This window comes from Alligator sinensis, unplaced genomic scaffold (genome assembly GCF_000455745.1).
Source record: "Alligator sinensis unplaced genomic scaffold, ASM45574v1 scaffold820_1, whole genome shotgun sequence".
In the NCBI taxonomy this organism is placed as follows: domain Eukaryota; kingdom Metazoa; phylum Chordata; order Crocodylia; family Alligatoridae; genus Alligator; species Alligator sinensis.
In genome coordinates, this window is record NW_005842428.1 from 1,106,763 (window position 1) to 1,129,417 (window position 22,655).

Below are 22,655 nucleotides of genomic sequence, written 5' to 3' on the forward strand. Positions count from 1 at the left end.
GAGCACTGGACAAGCTATATGTAGTGGTGACAGCTGCCTCCCTTCCCGCGCCCCCCTGACAAGCCGTACCTCTGTCCCACACCAGCCCCAGTCCCTGCCACAGCCCTAACCCCACACTACACCCTCCCTCACCATGGGGGCCTTGATCTTCCCCCCCTTGCCCCTCCCCCCTCCCCTTCCACCACACCAGACTTACCAGCTGCATGCAGCACTCCATGCTGCCGGCTCTGCTCCTCACTGCCTACTTGCTGCACTGCACTCACTCAGGCATTTAACAGACAAATTATTGGCTGCATCGGGCCGATTTCTGATTCAGAAAATTTTCTTTACATCGGTGCCAATCCAATAGTGGACCGATGCATCAGTGCACCTCTACTCCAAACACTTGAAATCCACCACCAGAAAACCCAAAACTTTTGGCCCTTTTGCATCCCACTTCTAGCTTCTTCAACACAATGCTTTGCTGCAGACTTCCAGGTAAGATACAGATAGGGAGGGGCAGATCATGTGGCTCATCAGGTGGAAGGTGAACCCTAAAAATCAGTGTAGACCAGGGCAGACAATTATTTTGTTTGAAGGGCTGCTTTATGAGGTTTGTAATCTTTCTAAGGGCTACATGGGTAGCCCCACTCCCAGCCACCATTTTGGGATTGGAAGTCCCACCCCCTAACCAGTCCTGCCCCCTTTGCCACCAGAAGTCCCTCCTCTTGCCCCCCTGAAATACTCCTTTTGGGAGGGGGGAATGCCATCTTAGAACCAAATCATACACTAAAAGTGAAACACCTACTATAACATATTTTAATTTTATTGCAAAAAATATTTTTGTCATGATGTGTGTTTGCATACTGTATATAGAGGTGATTGCACGATAACTCAAAAAAGAAATTCTCAGTCTCATATATTGTGTAGTGGTGTGTGTGTGTTGGTGGCGGGGGGGTATGGTGGGGTGTGTATGGTGAGGTATGTGTGTGTGTATACACACATGTGGGGAGGCTGTCTGGGGGCATAGGGTATATGGAGCTTTGGGGGGACAGGTTGTGGGTGTGGGCCATTTGTGGGGTGAGGGAGGGTGGGGGGGGACCTCTGCCTCTCCCATGGTGCACAGCTCCACAGGTGGCAGTAGCAGCAGGTGGCAAGGACACTCAGGGCACTTGTGCCCAGTGCAGGCACTGGTGCCAGCAGCATGTAGCTCTGGCCAGCACTGCACATCAGGGAGGAAAGCTCCATGCACTGGAGCCAGCTGCCTTTCCTACCCCCTGCCACGCGGGTCCAGGGACTCCACAGTTAAGTAGAGGCTGGGGCTCCCCTCCACTTCTGGTGGAGTCCCAGGACCTGCATGGCAGGGAGCAGTGCATGCAGCCGGCTCCAGCATGTGCAGCTTCCCCCCGGTAGCACACGACTGCCAAAGCTGTGCATGCAGAGCGGGGAGCCCCCCCTGATAGAGGCAGACTGTTCAGGCTGCTCTCCTCACCGTAATGTGTAGCACTGGTTGGAGCCATGTGCCACCCCGCAGGACCACCTGTGCCGGGGTACAAGCACCCTGAGCACCCCCACCTGCTGCTGCTGCGGGCGAGGTTGCGCACCATGGGAGGAGTGTGGGGGAAGTCCCCACACCCCCTCACCCTCCCTTACACACAAACAGTGCCACCCAAGATCTCTGCTGCTGCCAACCCCCTAAACATGAGCTCTGCCCCACCACCAGAGAAGGCCGAGAGGCATTCTGGTGGCCGTTTACAAACCCACCAGGGGGAACCAGCGAGAATTGGGGGAGGCTCTGTTCCCCCGGCACCACCCGGGGTTACTAGAAATAACAGCCACAAATTGTTAGAGAGAAGGTTCAGGCTGGACATCAGGATAAATTATTTTACAGTCAGAGCTACCAGGCTGTGGAATGGGCTCCCAAGTGAGGTGGTATTCTTTCCTACCTTGAGAGTCTTCAAGAGGAGGCTGGACAGATATTTGGCTGGGGTGATAGGATTTGGCTGGGGTGATACTTCCGCAGCACCCATTCCTGCCCAGGGCAAGGGGTCGGACCTGATGATCTGTTTAGGTCCCTTCTGACCCTTAGCACTATGAAACTATGAAACCAGTCCCAGCCCCAAGCTCCAAACTCCCACCCAGCTGCAGCTTGCCCCCTACCTCTGCCACTTCCCCACCTTCTGCCCAGAGCAAACGAGATACTGGGGAAACTGAGCAGAGGCAGCAGCAGACCATCCTAGAAGCTGTATGTTGGCCAGACTGGGCAGGCACTTCCACCCACGAGGGTGGGAGTGAGGCCCAATAGGGTATGTTGTGGGGAGTGGGGTGTATACGTGGGCACCTTGCTCCCAGCCCAGTACAATTAGTTGGTGGGTGCCGCAGGCTGGATGAAAGTGCCCGGGAGGCTGGATCTGGCCTGCAGGCCATATTTTGCCCATCCTGGTGTAGGCAGACACTTAATGACAACATCATGATCAAACAGAAAGGCAGATTTTCTTTGTACACTTACAATTAGAATAAGGGGGACCTACCTCAAAATCTATTAGCTGCAAATTGGCTATCAGAGTCACAAGAAGGCCACTGTTGTATAATTCTTGTGCTAATTGAGCCACCATCTCCGTAGGTGGCTCCTTGTCACTGGTACCACAGAGAATTTCTTTCATTGCTTGCAGTGATTTTGACACTTCTTCTGATGCCTAGAGATCAAAGAATACATTAACTATTTTTATGTAAATGAAACTGGTAACAAAGAAAAAAATTAAACACAGCTTTGTACAATAACCAGTTTTTGGTGCTGAAATGTGTCAGTAAATATTTTATTATTTTTATGCAGACCTTGAAGCTAAGAAAGTCAGGCTTGATCCTGCTTGCCCTACCTAGGCAACCACTCAGGTGTTTAGCTGTTGGGGGTTGTAAATGCAGCACAGTATCTACTGCATGTAAAGGGCATGGAATTACTTCCTTGCATTACAAGATTCCTTGCACTTGAGGAGAGATTCTCCCCATACAAAGACAGGCAGTATTGCTATTGTTACCCTCTCTTGGTTTCTACCAAGAGATTCCACAAGAATTTCAGTGGTGGGAGATGTGAGGGAGATGCTCTAGTGCACTTCTTTTCCACCCAAAGCTAAAGACTTCAGAGCTGTAATCACCCCATTCCAAGAGATCCAAGTAAGTCTTTTTGAACCTGTCAGCTTTGGACTACCATCACTTACTCTTCCTTGCCACTGAGGCACTCTACCACCAGCAAATTCCAGGCCCACTACCTTTAGGTAGGAACTTATTTACAGAACATACAGACACTGAGGTTGAAAACAGACAATTTTTATGGCAGCACAAAGGCCAAGCAAACAGACATCCATGCTCTTTGTTGCACCACAAATGACCAAACTCTGTGGCCACATAGGTGATATCCTTTTGTACTGCTTTTTTGCACTGGACATCTGTTTGCCTCATTGAAGGAAAGCATGGGCAGCCCAGAGCTGCCTGCACTTCCCTGCCACTCCAAACCAGTGCTCCCAGGGCTTCAGGAGAATTGCCAAGGTACACAAGATTGGGCCCCTGAAGTACCTGCCTGCATTTCCCCATTTGTAAAAATGGATGTGGGCATGGGACTCAGTGTAAAGAAATGCAGCAGCATGGGACCCACAGCAAGGCCCAGAGCAGGGCAGCGAGGCACCAAGTGAATCCCTGGGCATGCCCTGCAGGCAAGGAAACCTGGGGTTCCTCTGTGTGCAGAAGTGTGCCCAAGTTTTGTCCCATGAGATCAGGCTCCTGCCGCTTGTGGGGGTGGCAGGGAGCCAACCCTGTGGGACAGAGGACAATGTCTGCTTCACACAATTAATGGCACATTCTGGCACAGCTGATCTGCTTCATTTGGTGATGCCTGTTTATAGCCTGAGACTTCAGGGTTAACTGCTAAACCACTTACCCTGCTTCCACTTACACACAACAGCTGTCAGCAAACACAACAGAATTGAAAAACCTTTTTAACCTCCACTTCTTCCTCATTCAATTTCCTTTTGATTAACATAGACCTTGCAAGAAGTAAATCAGGAATTCTCCAAACTGAACAGCTGTTTTATTTGTTTGCTGTCAGAAAACCTTTTACACAAAAAGTTTTCTAGGGCCAGGACAGAACCTGGCCAGTGACAGAAAGGGAGGCAAAAAGAGTACACCACTGCAGAACAAACTGGGAGCTTGTAGGTTAGGATGTTCACCTGGGATGTTCAAGACCTAGGTTCAAGCATCCACTCTCTCAGAGCCGTGAGTGATCTAATCCTCTGTCTCTGACATTCCAGGTGAGTGCCATGACCACCAAGCTGCCAGTCTTTTGGGGTGGAGTTCTCTTCTCTTGGGACTGTTTCACTTTTTATAAATAGAAACTTACTGAAGCAAAACCTTTAACTTTGATCTTTCATTTCCTGGGCTATCTACTCCACCTTTGGCTGAATTAATATTTTATGCATGGATCTTTGTTTTTTTGACCCACAAGAAAACCATTTCCTGCCCATCTACACCCGTTAAGTGAACTACTGTATTTACCCAAATCCAAGATGACTTCAAATTTAAGATCTCCCCCTCAATAATTAGATTCTAGACATGGAAAATTATAAATCTGTTATAATTTTCCATGTCTAGAATCTAATTATGGAATGGGCATCTTAAATTCATCCCCATCCCTCCCCATCAACCGCTGTGGCATCAGGGGGGCAACCTGTGAGGAAAGCAGGACAGGCAGGCAGATCCCTGCTCTTTGCTCCCTCCAGTGCTTGCTGCCCCCATCTCACCCCCCCCGCCGTGGCTGCCTTCCCACCACTTTGCCCCTACACTTCCCCCCCGCACCTCCCCCAATGTTCTGCACTGCTCCCGACCAATTCTGCTGCTGTCCCTGGCTGATCTGGGCACAGAGGGGGCCCCAGAGCCACTCCTGCCCTGTGCTTCATGGCAGGGAATCTGGCTTGGCTAAAGACAGCAGAGGCAGCACACACGTTTCTCCTTCCAACCCCTGCTCCCTGTCTGGCTCCTCTTCCTATCCCCATCTGCCTTGTTGGCCATGAACAGGAATTGGAAGGAAGAAGCTATGCAATGCTGCCACTGTCTCCTGCTGACGCAGGCATGGAGGGAGTCCCAAAGGCACTCCTGACCTGCTCCTACCCTACACCGCAGGAAGCAGCTGAACTGGGAGCCTGGCTGAGCTGGAAACAGATTCAACAGCACACAGGTTCCTCCTTCCCCACCTGGCAAACTTTCCCCCTATCTTCCCTGATGGCCAGGAGCAGGCTGAAAGGAAGAATCTGTGCACTGTCACAGCTGCTCCCAGCAGCACAGGTCAGGAGCTGCTCTGGGGCTCCTCCTACGCCTCCAATGGACCGATCCAACTAGTTGCTGTGGGGACAGGCTGTGCAGGAAGTCCACTGTGGCCAGGGTAGCACACAGGTTACTCCTTCCAGACTGCTCCTGGACAACAGGGGAGCTAGGCAGGGAAGGAGGAACCATCACTGTCCCCAGCTGAGCAAGACTCCCTACACAGCTGCTCCCCACATCTCCCAATTGGAGCAGTCTGACACTCAGTTAAGATGAGTTTTGCTTTCCTCATATTGAATGGGGGAAAATACTTGTTTTAGAATCAAGTAAATACAACAGTATTTCTACTTGGGATGGCCCAAGAGACACAATCTAGATGCTGCTCCAGATTCAGATTTTGAACGCTCATAAACTGGCATACATTACAAACCAAGGATTTGGTTTAGTTCAGTAAAGTGACATAAGGCATTTCCTAAATTTGATTCAAATCCAAGTTAAAAATGTTGAGCACCCCAAAATTTGATGGATGTCCAGACTCTTTGTTTGAGCCCGCCTCTTGTTTCTGCTGAATGAAAAGTCTCCAGATTTGTAAAAAAATGTCATTATCAAGCTACTTAAAACAACTGATGATGTGATAGAGAAAAAAAAAAATCACACTATATGTACTGCAAACTCTTCCAGGCAGGGACTTCTGGAGTAACGCTGTGCTGTTCTCTCAGAACTCTTACCCTGGTCTAACTTGATTTCAGCAGAACTAAGATTTACAGTATGTCTGTGAGTTCTGAATTGGCCTCCTTACCTTCAATACCTTACTTCAGAACATCCAGCATGTGCTTAGTGCTATACAAGATTTGCCCCCTTACTGTGCCAGTCCTGCAGTTGCACACCAGGACAGACAGGCCAATGAGTGATCTGGACATGGCCTAAGAGTCCTTCAGACAACCCAAACAATAAATCTCTACTCAGCTGGTCTAATAAAAGATATCACTCAAAGAACCTTGCCTGCAGATGAATTTACACACAAGAGAATTTTATCCAAACTTTTATGAAACCAAACCAAAGTTCCTGTCCTTAAATAATCCTCATGGTCACTTTTTTTTTAATTAATATACCTCACTCAAAAAAAAAAATCAAGCCTATTTTTAACCTTCAGACATTAGGGATATGTCATTAGAGGTATCCCACAGAGTAGCTCCAGGGGTGCAATCTTGTGAACTGAAGATCTAAGTCTTCATGAAAAATGTGCAAATATTTTCCTATCCAAAGAAAAAAACCTTATTCATTTTCTGGTTTTTCACTCATTCTACTTGGTTGAATACGAAAATTTCTGGCATTTTGCAGTTAAAAAATCCTGAGGATCTTGCTTTTCTTTCTAAAAGTAAATACTCTTTTTTGACAGTTGAAATAAAATCCTCTCCATAAGGACTTTATGCTTTAGTTTTAGATATCACAGTGCAGACAGAAAAAATAAAGAACCAAAGCGGGGCTGGGAAATCAACTGTAAAATATTATAGCATGGATGGCAGTTATAAAGCATCACTTCTTTGTTAATCTACTAACTTCTCTATCTTACCTCTAAACTCTTTGTAAATTCAGTCTACACAAGGTACACTGACTTCTTCTCCTTTCATTCCCTCTTTGATACTCTGGAACCTGCCTTTCATCATCCCTAATCATACAAAACTGCTTTTATTTGTAAATCAATTCCTGGCCAAATCTCTTCTCTGCCCTACCCCCCATAATCTATCTACAAAGATAGAGATTCATTTTGAGTGTTTCTCATTGCTAGCCTTTACTTTGTTACTTCTATTTAATCTTTCTATATTTTTATAATAGCATATATTGTTGAAATATCCAAGTACTTTGTTTCTAGGAGGGAAATTTGCTCAAACAGAGGCAGAAGATATTCTATCATAGAAACAAAAATGCAAGTATTTCCATATGATCTGTGAGGCAAAGGACAAGAATCACCAAGGGTTTCCAATGGTGTATGCAACTCTAGATGGAAACTTTGGCAACTACTTTAGGTCTTACAAAGCTGCAGCCAAGCATGATAGAAGAATCCCTCAGATTCCTTCCTCTCAGTGATTTCAACCTGTACGTAAACTATCTAATAGTACTGGATCACTTCACTGATATGGAAAACATAATATTCTTCCATGCAGTCTCCAGATCCATACATGCAGCCATCATGTAGCATATCTTCTACCTCAGACTATATACTTTAGACATCCCTGACATAATTCGCTCCTAATCTGCTGACCACTTCATCCAGGCACCACTGACTTTGTTTCCCAACAGGGTATTCAACAACCAAAGCTGGTCTACTCTTGAAGACTCTGTACTCTATAGATTTTCAGCTTGCCTAAGCAGAAAGAGCCAAGGTGCTGATGCGTTGGTACAATAGTTCCGTCCCCTGTTCATCTGTCCTATTGATGCTCTGGCTTAAGCCATCTCATCTCCACACTCCAACTAAGAATGAAGGGCAATTGCTCCTCCTTTCCCATGACCCTTACCTGCAGAGGGATGCATGTTATCCCTGTATCTTTTCAAGATCCATGGAAAAAAGTAGAGAAACCTTACAGGCCTGACTGTCATAAGCATGTCAATAATATGACATGCATGTCAATAATATGAACCACTGCAGCAGCTGAATTCCTCAGCACAGATGCAGATCACAAGTTCAAGATTAAGCCTACTAAAGGAAGGGACAAAGCAAAGCAATATAAGTAAAGAGGACCTGACTGTAGACCACTCTTCCAGAAGAGATCAGATGAATTGAGACTGACCATTTTCAGAAAACTTTGCAAAACCTTTTTCGAGAAACCCTTCTTTTAAGAAAGCAATGCTTTAATAAAAAGTTAAGCATCCTTTCTACTCACAACTCCCTTCCACACATCCCAAAAAATCAAAAACCCACACCATACTGAGAGTTGACCCTGAGTTAATGGGGAGATATGATAGATCATAGAATCATAGAAAATTAGGGCTGGAAGGGACCTCAGGAGGTCATCTAGTCCAACCGCCTGCTTAAAACAGGACCATTCCCAACTAGAGTACCCAGAGAGTGGTGGTGGATGGGTCGGTATCAACCTGGCAGGACGTGGGCAGTGGGGTCCCACAGGGCTTGGTCCTTGGACCAATACTCTTCAATGTCTTCATCAGCAACTTGGATAAGGGAGTGAAGTGTACTCTGTCCAAGTTTGTGGATGCTACAAAACTGTGGGGAGAAGTGGACACACCGGAGGGCAGGGAACAACTACAGGCAGACCTGGACAGGTTGGACAAATGGGCAGGAAACAACAGAATGCAGTTGAACAAGGAGAAATGCAAAGTGCTGCACCTAAGGAGGAAAAATGTCCAGCACACCTACTGCCTAGGGAATGACCTGCTCGGTAGCACGGAAGCAGAAAGGGATCTCGGAGTCCTAGTGGACTCCAAGATGAACATGAGTCGGCAGTGTGATGAAGTCATCAGCAAAGCTAACTGCACTTTATCATGCATAAGCAGATGCATGACAAACGGAGCCAAGGAGGTGATACTTCCCCTCTATCGGGCACTGGTCAGACCACAGTTGGAATACTGCGTCCAGTTTTGGGCACCGCACTTCAAGAGGGATGTGGATAATCTGGAGAGGGGCCACTCGTATGGTTAAGGGCTTACAGGCCAAGCCCTACGCGGAGAGACTAGGGCACCTGGACCTCTTCAGCCTCCGCAAGAGAAGGCTGAGAGGCGACCTTGTGGCTGCCTATAAATTCATCATGGGGGCACAGAAGGGAATTGGTGACGTTCTACTCACCAAGGCACCACTGGGGGTTACAAGAAATAATAGCCATAAGCTAGCAGAGAGCAGATTTAGACTGGACATTAGGAAGAACTTCTTCACAGTTAGAGTGGCCAAGGTCTGGAATGGGCTCCCAAGGGAGGTAGTGCTCTTCCCTAAAGATCTATGAATCTACATCATTTAAGCCAGGGCTTTGTTGAGCCAGGCCTTAAAAGCCTCCAAGGATGTAGATTCCACCACCTCTCTGGGTAATCTGTGTTCCACTGCTTCAATACCCTCCTAGTGAGAAATGTTTTCCTAATATCCAACCTAAACCTTCCTTGCTGCAACTTGAAACCATTGTTACTTGTTCGGTCATGTCACCACTGAGAACAGTCTAGCTACATCCTCTTTTTTAACCACTCTTCAGGTAGTTAAAGCTTGCTATCAAATCCCACCCTCAGTCTTCTCTTTTGCAGACTAAATAAGCCCAGTTCCCTCGGCCTCTCCTCACAAGTCACGTGCCCCAGCCCCCTCACCATTTTCACTGCCCTCTGCCGAATTCTCTCAAACTTGTCCACTACCTTTCTGTAGAAGGGAGGGACCCCAAACTGAACACAGTACTCCAGCTATGGCCTCACCAGTGCAGAATAGACAGGAATTATTACTTCCCTCGATCTGCTGGCAATGCTCCTACTAATGCAGCCCAGTATACTGTTAGCCTTCTTGGCAACAAGGGCACACTGCTGACTCATATTCAGCTTATTATCCACTGTAACCCCCAGGTCCTTTTCTGCAGAGCTGCTGCTTAGCCACTTGGTCCCTAGCCTGTAGCAGTGCATGGGATTCTTCCATCCTGCAGGACTTTGCACTTATCCTTGTTGAGCTTCATAAGATTCCTTTTGGCCCAATCCTCCAATTTGTCTAAGGTCACTCTGAATTGTAGCCCTACCATCCAGCATACCTACTATACCCTCCCAGCTTGATGTCATCCGCAAACTCGCTTAGGGTGCAATCCATCCCATCTTCCACATCATTAATGAAGATATTGAACAAAACCAGCCCCAGGAGCAACCCATGGGGCACTCCATTTATTATACCAGTGCCAACTGCACCTTGAGCCACTGATCACTACCCGTTGAGCCTGCTTGCAAAAATGCTGTGGGAGACCACAGCAAAAGCTTTGCTAAAAAGTCAAGGTATATATCACTGTATGAAGCCTATTAGGGACTTCACAATTACCACCAAGAGGGAAGAGCATCTTCACAGACACGCCTGCTAATCTAGTGAGGAGGGCTTTAAACTAGGTTTGCTGGGGGATGGAGACCAAAGCTCTGAGGTAAGTGGGGAATTGGGTGACCTGGAGGAAGAGTAAGCAGAAAAGGGCAACAGGGGAGGTGTTTTCATTCTTCCTGAGAAATCAGGGCAATTGATTAGTTACCTGAGTTACCTGTAGATGAATTCATACAGCCTGGGAAACAAAAAGGAAGAATTGGAAGTGCTCACACAGTCATGGCACTATGATGTGATTGGAATAACAGAGATTTGGTGGGATGTCACTGGAGCACTATCATGGAAGGGTACAAACTGTTCAGGAAGGACAGGCGAGGGAAGAGGAGGAGTTGCACTTTATGTAAATGAGCCATATGATTGCTCAGAGCTACAGTATGAAACTGAAGAGAGGCCTGTTGAAAGTCTCTGGGTTAGGGTCAGAGGACAGAGCAACAAGGGTGGTAATGTCATGGTGGGGGTCTGCTATTGACCACCAGACCAGGATGAAGTGGTAGATGAGGCTTTCTTCAAACAGCTAGCAGAAGTTTTCTGATCACAGGCCCCGATTTTAATGGGAGACTTCAGCCATCCTGACATCTGCTGGGAGGGCAATACAGCAGTGCACAGACAATCCAGGAAGTTTTTGGGGTGCAAGTACTGGAGCAACCAACTAGGGGCTGTGCTCTTGACCTGCTGCTCACAAACAGGGAAGAATTGGTGGGGAATGTACTAGTAAATGGCAACTTGGGTAGCAGCAACCATGAGATAATTGAGTTCATGATCCTGAGGAAAGGAAGGATGGATAGCAGCAGAATAAGGACCCTGGACTTCAGAAAAGCAGACTGCGACTCACTCAGGGAACCCATGGGCAGGATCCCCTCGGAAGCCAGACCAAGGAGAGAGGAGTCCAGGAGAGCTGGCTGTACTTTAAGAAACCTTACTGAAAGTGCAGAAACAAACCATCCCAATGTGTGGGAAGATTAGCAAGTATGGCAGAAAAACAGCTTGGATTAGCAGAGAACTCTTCAGTAAACTAAATCACAAAAAAGAAAGCTTATAAGAAGTGGAAACGTGGACAAACAACTAGGGAGGAATATAAGGGTATTGACTGGGCATGCAGGGATGAAGTCAGGAAGGCAAAAGCACAACTGGAGGTGCAGCTAGTAAGGGATGTGAAGGGTAACAAGACGGTTTTCTACAAGTATGTTGATAGCAAGAGGAAGATCAGGGAAAGTGTAGGTCCCTTACTGAATGGGGGGAGGCAACCTAGTGACGGAGGATGCAGAAAAGGCTGAAGTATTCAATGCCCTTTTCACCTCAGTCTTCACAGGCAAGGTCAGCTCCCAGACTACTGCACCTGGCAGCACAGTTTGGGGAGGAAGTGAGCAGTCAACAGTGGCAAAAGAATAGGTTATGGACTATTTAGAAAAGCTGGACATATACAAGTTCATGGGGCTGAATGGGATACACTTGAAGATGGCTGATGTGATTGCAGAATCATTGGCTATGATCTTTGAAAACTCATGGTGATCAGGAGAGGTCCCAGATGATTGGAAAAAGGCAAATATAGTACCCATATTTAAGAAAGAGAAGGTGGTCCAGCAGTCAGCCTCACACCTCAGTCCCTGGAAAAAGCATGAACTGGATCCTCAAGGAATCCATTTCTAAGCACTTGAAGAAGGCGATTAGGAACAGTCAGCACGGATTCACCAAGGGCAAGTCATGCCTGACCAACTGATTGCCTTCTATGATAACATGATTGGCTCTGTGGATGCAGGGAGACCAGTGGACATGGTATACTTTGATTTTAGCAAGGCTTTTGATATGGTCTCCCACAACATTCTTGCAGGCAAGCTAAGACAGTACAGGCTGGATGAATGGACTGTAAGGTGGATAGAAAACTGGCTGGAGCATCGGGTTTAGAGTGTATTAATCAATGGCTTAATGTCTAGTTGGCAGCCGGTATCAAGTGAAGTGCCTCAGGGGCTGGTTTTGTTCAATGTCTTCATCAGTGACCTGAAAGATGGCATAGAGTGCACCCTCAGCAAGTTTGCAGATGACACCAAGCTGGGGGGGAGTAGTAGATATGCTGGAGGGTAGGGCTAGGATTCAGAGCGACCTAGACAAATTGGAGGATTGGGCCAAAAGGAATATTATGAGGTTCAACAGGGACACACGTAGTCTTGCACTTAGGGCAGAACAGTTCCATGCACCAGTGCAGGCTGGGGACTGACTGCTTGGGCAGCAGCTCTTCAGAAACGGACCTGGGGGTTACAGTGGACAATAAGCAAAAAATGAGCCAACAGTGTGCCCTTGTAGCCAAGAAGTCTGAAGGCATACTGGGCTGCACTGGTAGATGTGTTGCCAGCAAATCAAGGGAAGTAATTATTCCCATCTATTCTGCACTGGTGAGGCCATAGCTGGAGTACTGCGTTCAGTTTTGGAACCCCCCCACCCTACAGAAAGGTAGTGGACAAGTTTGAGAGAATTCAGCAGAGAGCAATGAAAATGGTGAGGGGGCTGGGGCATGTGACTTATGAGGAGAGGCTGAGGGAACTGGGCTTAGTTATTCTGCAGAAGAGAAGACTGAGGGGATTTAATAGCACCCTTCAACTACTTGAAGGGGGATTTGAAAGCGGATGGAGCTAGTTTGTTCTCAGTGGTGACAGATGACAAAACAAGGAGCAATGGTTTCAAGTTGCAGCAAGTTTTGGTTAGATATTAGGAAGAATTTTTTTACTAGGAGGGTAGTAAAACACTGGAGCAGGTTATCCAGAGAGGTTGTAGACTCTGCATCCCTGGAGTTTAAGACCCGCCTAGACAAAGCCTTGCTTGGGATGATCTAGTTGGTGATGGTCCTGCTTTGAGCAGGGGGTTGGACTAGATGACTTCCTGAGGTCCCTTTCTAACCCTCATTTTCTATGATTCTACTGACCTAAAATGGAAGGTGTTCAGATGCAATGGCAATTGGCAGCAGTATAAAACTGAAGAAAGAGAAGCCATCTTTATCACCAGTACAGTAAAAATACAACTGAAGAAAAGAAAATGTTACATAAAAAAATTGATACACATACTGTGTTCCCCCAAACACAGTCCCGTCTTTTTCATAATTAAGCCAAAATCATCTCTTGTTCAACTCCTTTACAGATCATGACATCACAAAATAAATGAATTTGTCCTATTTTATTTACAGAAGAATAAGGGGATAAAGAAGAAGAACACTGTATAGAATTCTAAACAGAACAGCTTAAATTAATCACAAACGACTAAAATGGGATTATTTGTTGAACCTGAGGCAATTAAAAATGTACAGAAAGGAAGACGAGCTAAGACTTCAGTGCAAGCCTATTCCCAGGATAGCCATCACGTTAATGTTTGTCTATTGCCAGCGCGCACAAGTCAGGATCTTGCCATCATAAAGCACCTATCAATTTATATCCTTACTACCCTTGTGTATACTCTACACTCATCTCATAAGTGGTAAAGTGTATGAATTAAGCTCTGGAGAATGTAGCCTTTTGCCATGAAAGATTCTATAGAAATCAGTGTTGAAATATGGGAAATTTGGAGGTGGGTTATTAGGTTGATTTTAACTCCTTTCTTTTATAGCCTTTACATCAACTTTATCGACCTGCTCTGCAATGTTTCCTCACAGACATCACTAAAAAACACTGTACCAGAGTCGCAATAAAATGAAATGCCAGATAAAAGGCATTTTGTCAGAACCTGGAAGCTTTGTTTTGTTGATTCATCATATTACATGTTTTATGTCTATTAGTTTTTTTAATCATTTATACACATGTATGTATTTACATCTATACACCTATGCTAAGTTGTAAACCAAACTCCAATCCTACTTTACTTGCATCAACCTGGTACCAGATATAACACTCTTTAGACCCAGGAGGAAAGCATAACAGACAGGACTAAACATATGATTTTACTGATGTCCAGCAAGCATGCCCTTGCCAGCAGCTTTTGCTTCACTAAGTAAATCTAAGTTGCTTTTGAAGAAAGCAAAAACGAGTTTGCATAATATTGATAAATTATATGAAAAATGTTGTAAAAACCTGATAATGTACAAAATAGGGTACTGGTCAATTTATTTTAAAACAAGAAAGCTATAAATATTAGACTATTTGGTAAATGTGTCAAACTTGCTTCATGAACTGATTCAGCCTCCACAAGGGACCCATCTCCAGAAGAGATACTGTGGGTAATGTATGGTATACAACATAGCTGTTTGATTAGATTCTTTAAAGTCTTCATCAATAAACTAGAAGAGCTTGGCCTGTCTGGGCTTTTGAACTGTTTTCTTTAACAAAAATGTCAGCACTTTTCTATACTGCCCTGGTACAACAAATAGCATATTTGTTGATCCACGAAGCATAATGTACAATAACCTCATTTCTGCTATGAAATATCACATTTTCTGTTGCAGATGCTGAATTATAACAGCTCCTAAGGACAGTTATCAAGCTGAGTGAATCACCTATCTAATACAAATTGTTCCACTGGCTGTTGCATGACCAGAAGTCTAGTCTCGCTTCAGTGAACAGATTTGCACAACACCTCCAATTTGTGATGCATGTATTGAGACTCCTCTGCTTATGAAACAGTTGCTTTTTTGTCACTAACATATTTTTCATACTTTTCAACCAGTTAAGCAGTGAGAGTTAAGACTAATAATTTGTATAACACAACAAAGATGCCTAGAATTAGTTTCCTCACAGCTAAATTGTCTAATCATTGCTGTTGATGGTAATAGAATGATATAGCCAGGAAAAGGAACAAGCTTTCATATTACTATACCTCTGCAAGTTCAAAATACACATCCTGTCTCAGGGATTATTAGATACTAAACTGATATCCAACTGATCATGCTCAACTAAGTTCTTTGGAGCAAAGACTTTTTAATTTGGTTGTTATGTTTGCAGTGTCTAGCACAGTGAGGCCTTAGTCAAAGATCGGGAGGCCTTCCAGATGCTGTGACAATACAAGTAATATTAAAAAGGCCATTTAGAATTAAAGTAATGAGATGCACAGACAAGGCCTTCCTCTGAGTTTTGTTCATGGATAAGCACAATATTGGTGTCTAACAAATAATAAATAAGAACATATCTTGAGAGTTTTGGCTTTAGACTTTTATAATGCTAAAATATTTTAAGAGTCCTTCCCTAACCTAATCTTCTAACCTGCTTAGCAACATATTTACTGCTATAAATGAGGCTGCTGGGACACAAGGGTCCAGTGCATATTACTCACCTGACAGTGTTAAAGAACATTACAAATGTCAGTGCCCTGTTTTAATAAAGACTTTGGTCTTGCCTTGCAACAATACAAACCAATTAGACTCAAGCACCAACTGTTTTGCCAGAACTAGAGCATGACAGTGATGTGGCTTGATTTTATTTTAATTTTCCCTCAGGAACTAAGACCAAAGTATGCCATAACACTTCTGTGCAACTAATGAGGCACTGTTGAAATACTACAATGTTGCTGGGATCATAGGAAGGTAGGGATGGAAGGGACTTCATGAGGTCATCTAGTTCAGCCCCCTGCTCAATGCAGTATCACCCCCAACTAAACCATTCCAGTCAAGTCTGTCTAACCTGTTCTTGAAAAATTTCCAGGGATAGAGATTTTACAATTTCTCTCAGTAACCTGTTTCCAGGGTTAACCACCCTCATAGTCAGATGGTTCTTCCTAATCTCCAATTTAAATTTCTTCTGCTGCAGTTTGAGGTTATTACTCCTGTGTCCCCAGTAGCCACAAGGAAAAGTTCAGCTTCATCCTCTTCATAAAGTTACCCTTCAGGTGTTTATCAGACAGTTATCAAATTTCCACTCAGTCTTCTCATCTCCATACTAAATAACCCTAATTATTTCAGCTTTTCCCCAGAAGTCATGCTTCCCAAGCCTCTAATCATCTTTGTTGCTCTCTGCTGGAATCCATTTTTTTTTTCACGTCTTTCTTGAAGTGTGGGGCCCAAAACTGGACGCAGTACTTGAAGTGAGGCCTCACTAGTGCCAAATAGAGCAAAAGAATCGCTTCCCTCAGTTTGTAGGTAATGCTCCTGCTAATGCTGTAGGTAACGCTACAGAATGCTGTTGGCTTTTTTTTTTTTCTTAAACCAACAAGAGCACGCTGTGGGTTTATATTCAGGTTCTAGTCTACCGCAACCCCCAGGACCTTTTCTGCAGTACTGAAGCCTAAGCAACAATTCCCGTCTGTATTTGTGCATGCAATTATTCCATCCCAAGTGCAGAACTTTGCATTTGTCCTTGCAGAATTTCATCTGACTAATTTCAGGCCATTTCTCCAGCTTATCCAGGACATTCTTGATCCTACCCTTCCACCTATGTACAACTCTCCCCAATTTTGTATTGTATAATCTGCAAATGTATTAAGCATGCAATCATTCCATTGTCCACATCAGGGTCATCAATGTTTTTGGGCAGAATGCCAAAAACACCCGCAACGTTGACTTGTAAGATGTTGGCATGCCAGGGGCAGATGGTGGGGGCGCCACAAGGGACCTGATTCTTGTTGTGGCAGTGCAGCCCCAGTCCCTTCGCTGCTATCCACCCCAAGGCGCGTATGCCAAGCAAAATGCCTTTGAGTGCCACACTCTGGCACCTGTGCCGGGGGTTGCCTACCCCTGGTCCAAATCATTAATTGAAGATGTTGAGCAATGCTGGACTCAGAACATACCCTTGGGAAGCCCCACTTGATACCTCCTCCCAGCTAGATATTAATGACTTCTCACTAAGCATGATGATCCAATCCATTTCCATTATGTATCCACTTTACAGTACTTTTGTCTAGCTAGCATTTCCTTAGCTTGTTAAAGAGAATGCTGTGGGAGATGGTATCAAAAGCCTTGCTAAAAATCAAGATGCATCATATCTACTGCTTCCCCACATCCACACAGCCTGTCACCTTATCATAGAAGGAAATTAAGTTTGTTAGGCATGTTTTGCTCTTGGTGGATCCATGTTGGCTGTTCCCAGTCAACTTGTTCTCATTTGAGTGCTCCGAAATGCATTCCTTGAGGACCTGCTCTATGATCTTTCCAGGTATTGAGGTCAGACTAAATGGTCTATAATTCCCCAAATCTTTTTTCTTTCCTTCCTTTCTTAAAGATATATATATATATATTTGCCTTTTCCCAATCATCTGGGACCTCAGCTGACCTTCTCAGAGAAGACAGTCAATAGCTCTGAAATTACCTCAGCCAATTTCTTCAGTACCCTAGGTGTTCCCCATCTGGTCCTACCAACTTGGACGCATCTAACTTCTTTAAGTGATCTGTAACCTGTTTTCTCTGTACACTAAGCCATTTAGCTCCTTCCCTTTCTTTACTGCCAACTCTGCTTGTCTTCTGGTAGCTGCCTTTATTTGTGAAGACTGAAGTAAAAAAGACATTCAATACTTCAGCCTTCTCTGCATCATCTGGAACTAGACTGCCTTCTGCATTTTGTAAAGGAAATACATTTTCTTGGATCTTCTTACTCTTGACATACTTCTAGAATCCCTTTTTATTGCCTTTTACATCCCTTGCTGGTTGCATCTCAAATCATGTCTGGGCCTTCCTGATTTTTCCCCCTGCATGTTCATGTAATATTCTTATATGCTTCCCTAGTAATATGACCAAGTTTTAACTGTTTGTGCGATTCCTGTTTTTGAGTTTCAACTCATTGAGATCAGTGTCTAGCCAAGCCAGTCTCCTGTTGTACTTCACATTCTTCCATCACAGCAAGTTAGCTTGTTCCTGAAACCATAATACAACCTCCTTAAAAAGTACAGCCAGTTCTCCCAGACTCCTTTTCCCCCTCAGACTGCCTTCCAGGGGATCCTGCTCACAAGTTCCCTGAATGCATTAGTCTGCTTTTCTGAAACCCAGTGTTTTTATTCTCCCCTTCCTCCCTTCCCTCAGGAATCCTGAAGTGTATCATTTCATGGTCAATGTCACCCAAGTTACTTTCCATCTTTACATTCCCAACCAATCCCTCCCTATTGTGAGCAGCAAGTCAAAATTAACTTTCCCCCCTTTTTGGCCCCTCTACAACATGTACAAAGAGTTATGCCCAACACACTCCAAGAATCTGCTGCCTGTGCACTGCTCTTTCCCAACCAGCAGATATTATTACATAAAGTCCTCCATGAGAACCAACTCACGTTGGTTATTTAAAGAAGGCCTTGCACACTTTTTCTTCCTGGTTTGGTGGCATATAGCAGATATCAACTATGACATCCCCCTTGCTGTTTTCCCCTCTGACCTTTACCCAGAGGCTTTCAACAGGCCTACCTCCCACTTTATACTGTCTCTCAGAACATGCATACATCTCCTTCATATATAGGGCAAAACCTCCTCCTTTTTTCCTCCCCTCCTGAACAACTTATACCCACCCATAACAGTACTTTAGTCATGCAAGCTACCCCATAACATCTCCATAATACCAATACCATCATAATTCTACTACAGTACTAGGATCTCCAATTCTTCTATTCCCTATGTACTCACTTTAGTATATAAATATTTCATGTAGCTGATTGCCCTAATTTCTCCCTGAGAACTGCTTAAAACAAGCATTTATATAAAGACACTCTCTCTTTGTTAAGTGAATCCCATCTCTTCTAATTAGTCCTTCTTGGAACATCTCCCCAGAGTTGAAGTCATCAAAGCCCTGCTAGTGACACCATGTACACAGGCACACACTGATCTCCAGAATGCATCTGCTCCTACTTAGACCTTCACCCTTGATTGTAAGGATTAATGACAATATCACCTGGGCCCCCGTTCCCTTCACCATTCCACTGAGAACCACAGTCTTTTTTTGATCTGCTTACAGTTGTCCCTGGCAGTATCATTAGTGCCCACATGGATAAGCAGTATGGGACAGTAGTGAAAGGCATGAGTCTCAGCAACCTTTCTGTGATGTCTCAGATATGGGGTCCTGACAAGCAGCAAGCCTCCGAAACCAAAAGATCAGGGCGGCAGATGGATGCCTCTATGCCCCACATGAAGGAGTTGCCAACCACTATCACCTGGTGGTTAATCATTTGCACTCACATTTTCAGTATAAATATAGCTAAAATAAAGTCAGTTTATCATCATGTTGACCTTTTAGCTAAGATCAGTTTAATACTGAATACATCTTGATATCAAAAGCTTATAGCTTGCATGTGCTGGAAGATTCAAGAGGTCTTTTTATAACTCACTACTAAGATTCTATGAATAAAATTAAAGGGGAGTTTTCTGCTTTTACAAATACATCCTCACTTATGGACGCAATTCAGAAAGCAATATGCAGAAGGTTAAAATGACATCTGTTTAATCTGTTCACTCAGGAGATTGAGTTTTTTCTATAAATACATTAGATATGTTTTTGTACACCCACAGAGGCCAAAGCTGCCTGTTATAAAACATTTCTTGCTTGTCTATGGAAGAAAACACACCCAAAGTAGCCCCTTTGGTGAAGGAATATAACTGAATACAAACAGCTATTTACAAAGCCCTATGGCACATCAGTAATGGGCTTTGTACATTAGTAAAAAAACTACAAATTGAGTTCTTGACTTTTATAGCCTTGTGCTAACTTTAAAGCAAACTTTAAATGCCATCAGGGTGCCAGCTAGCAGGGCGTCACAAAGAGAGCAACTGACAAGATGGTGGCTGCCCCTCTCCCCGGTCACCTCCTTAATCAGCACTGAGGGGTGGGGCTCAAAGAAGAGTAGCCAGTAGTCAAGATGGCAGCCACTCCCTCACCCCTCTCTGGGCCTCTGCACCAATCAGCACTGAAGGGCATGGCCTCTGCCAATCAGCACGGAGGGGCAGGGCAACTGTGAAATGGGCTCTTTGTGTTGGGATAAAGCCACAAAAATGGCTTTGTCTCACTGTGAGTTAAGTAGGTCCCTACCAAGGTGACAGATTGAGCAACAGCAAAGCCATTTTGGAGCTCACATCTGAACATGGTGACAGGACACATGAAAAAGCAGTAACAGCAGCAGCCTCCAACCTACATGTATGCATCTATACTCTGCATATTAGGATGGCTTGTTCTTATTTTTATTTTACCTCAGAAACTTCATTCAGTTTTTGCACCCAACCAGTAGAACCAGATAAAAAGAGTTATTTGAATGCATATTGCTACTCCTGCCATTTTGATTTTTAATGCAATTAAAGGTCCCTGTGGGGCATTTTCATATTTTATATCTGCTTATCAGACTAAGAATTCTCAGCTGTTCACAAGAACTTAGAGAGCAGCATTTAACAGGAAATTTCAGTCTGCACTTTTGGAACATTTCTAGAACAAAGTATTTATAAAAAAAGATACATTTTTTCATGTAGCACAACCTTTGATACCTGTCACTGTGCATGAACTCTGGAATTACTGAAATGCTGCTAAAATACTGGTCTCCAGATGCTAACAGTCGGGAACTTCTAATATATTACTTGGAGGTAAAATATGAAGCTGTGCCATAATGACCTACCTCAGAGTGAAGTTACACATTACACTTAGACCATATTAAGGGCATTTAAAATGTGAGCATCCATACATTAAAACTCATTAACTCATGCTGAGTGAGTCTCAAAGTTACACCACTTCAGGTGAGGGTTAACTCTGGGCCATGCTACCTACCTCATATTAGGGTAACTTCAGTCTCTTTCACAGAGATAAAACAAGCAAGTCGCAGTCCTCCAGCATCCCAGGATGCACTCCCAGACTCCTCCCCACCTCACCCCAAGCAGGAAGAAAACTCAGGTGCCCTGGTTCTTGGCTATGACTTTATTCATCAGCCCTCTGGTGGTACATCAGATCTGTGCAGGTAGGAAATGGTTTTAACTTTTAAGACACAACTGTTCACAGTTAACACCAATTTAACATCCCACCAATTCAGTATGGTCTAAGTGTAACATAAAACTTCACCCCAAGTGGCTGGGTACTATAGGGCTTTCACTAACATGCCACGAAGACCACATGCTCCCTGGGCCATGTGATGTATGAACCACACACTGCACCATGCCAAGCTGTATGCCCTCCACCCCCCACTATACTGCAGAGACTCCCTGCTACACTGCACTTCAGGCAATTCTCTGCTACACTGTGCCACATGGACCCCCTACTTCACTGCACTTCAGGTAACTTCTACTGCACCCCACTGGCACTTCCACAGCATACAAGGTCCCTGGGTCCCTTGAGCCATGCTGATCCACTCCACCCCCAAAGGCAGGAGCAGGCAGGAGCTGAAGAAGGAAAGAGAAACCCAGAGAATTTAGCAGCAGCAACAAGAGATGGAAGAGGGGAACAGCACATGGACTGGGAGTCCATGTCCAAGAGTGCACAGGCAGCCAGTGGGCCTACAGTTGGATAGCCTTGACCTACCTGAACAAGTTTTACCTATTAGGTAACATTTCCATAGTTGGTAGGGTCGGAAGGGACCTGAGCAGGTCATCAAGTCCTTCCCCCTGCCATGGGCAAGCAAGAATGCTGGGGTCAAACGACCCCGGCTAGGTGATCGTCTAGCCTTTTCTTGAAGACCCCCAGGGTAGGAGCGAGCACCACTTCCCTTGGAGTTGGTTCCAGATCCTAGCTGCCCTGACTGTAAAGTAGTGCTTCCTGATGTCTAGCCTGAACCTACTCTCAGTCAACTTATGGCCGTTATTCCTAGTTACTCCTGGTAGTGCTCAGGGGAACAGTGTCACTCCTGTTCCCTGAGAGTCCCCCTTGGTAAGTTTAGAGACAGTCACCAGATCCCCTCTCAGACTTCTCTTGTAGAGGCCAAACAGGTTCAGGTCCCATAGCTTCTCCTCATAGGGCCTGCCCTGCTGCCCCCTTATCATGCGAGTGGCCCTCCTTTGGACCCTCTCAGTGCTGTCCACATCCCTCCTGAAGTGCGGCACCCAGAAATGGACACAGTACTCTAACTGCAGCCTGACCAATGTCGCATAGAGGGGGAGGATCACCTCCTTGGACCTCCTCATGATGCATCTATGGATCCATGACAAGGTGCGGTTAGCCTTACTGACTGCATCCTCACATTGGCGGCCCATGTTCATCTTGGAATCAATAGTGACTCCAAGATCCTTTTCTGCCTCTGTGCTGATGAGAAGGGAGTTTCCCAGCCTGTAGGTATGCTGCTGGCTCTTCCTCCCTAGGTGCAGTACCTTGCACTTGTCACTATTGAAACCCATCCTATTCTCATCCGCCCACCCCTGTAGCCTGTCTAAATCTAGTTGCAGCCTGTCCCTCTCCTCCAGCATGCCCACTTCCCCCCACATCTTAGTGTCATCCGCGAATTTGAACAAGGTGCTTTTCACCCCCTCGTT

The 22,655-nt window shown here is 45.0% G+C and overlaps 1 protein-coding gene across 13 annotated transcripts in view; it reads right to left on the reverse strand.

Moving 5' to 3' along the window:
- CAB39L (calcium binding protein 39 like) overlaps positions 1-22,655 on the reverse strand; it is a 121,019-nt gene that overhangs the window by 55,002 nt on the left and 43,362 nt on the right. For 12 of the 13 annotated variants that reach the window (XM_006030187.3, XM_006030186.3, XM_025211760.1 and 9 more), the window contains one exon: positions 2,511-2,675. In XM_006030187.3, the coding sequence (XP_006030249.1) occupies positions 2,511-2,675 (165 nt within the window). Of the gene's footprint in view, positions 1-2,510; positions 2,676-20,967; positions 21,147-22,655 lie in introns of all 13 variants that reach the window. The other variant, XM_025211765.1, reaches the window with a different exon arrangement.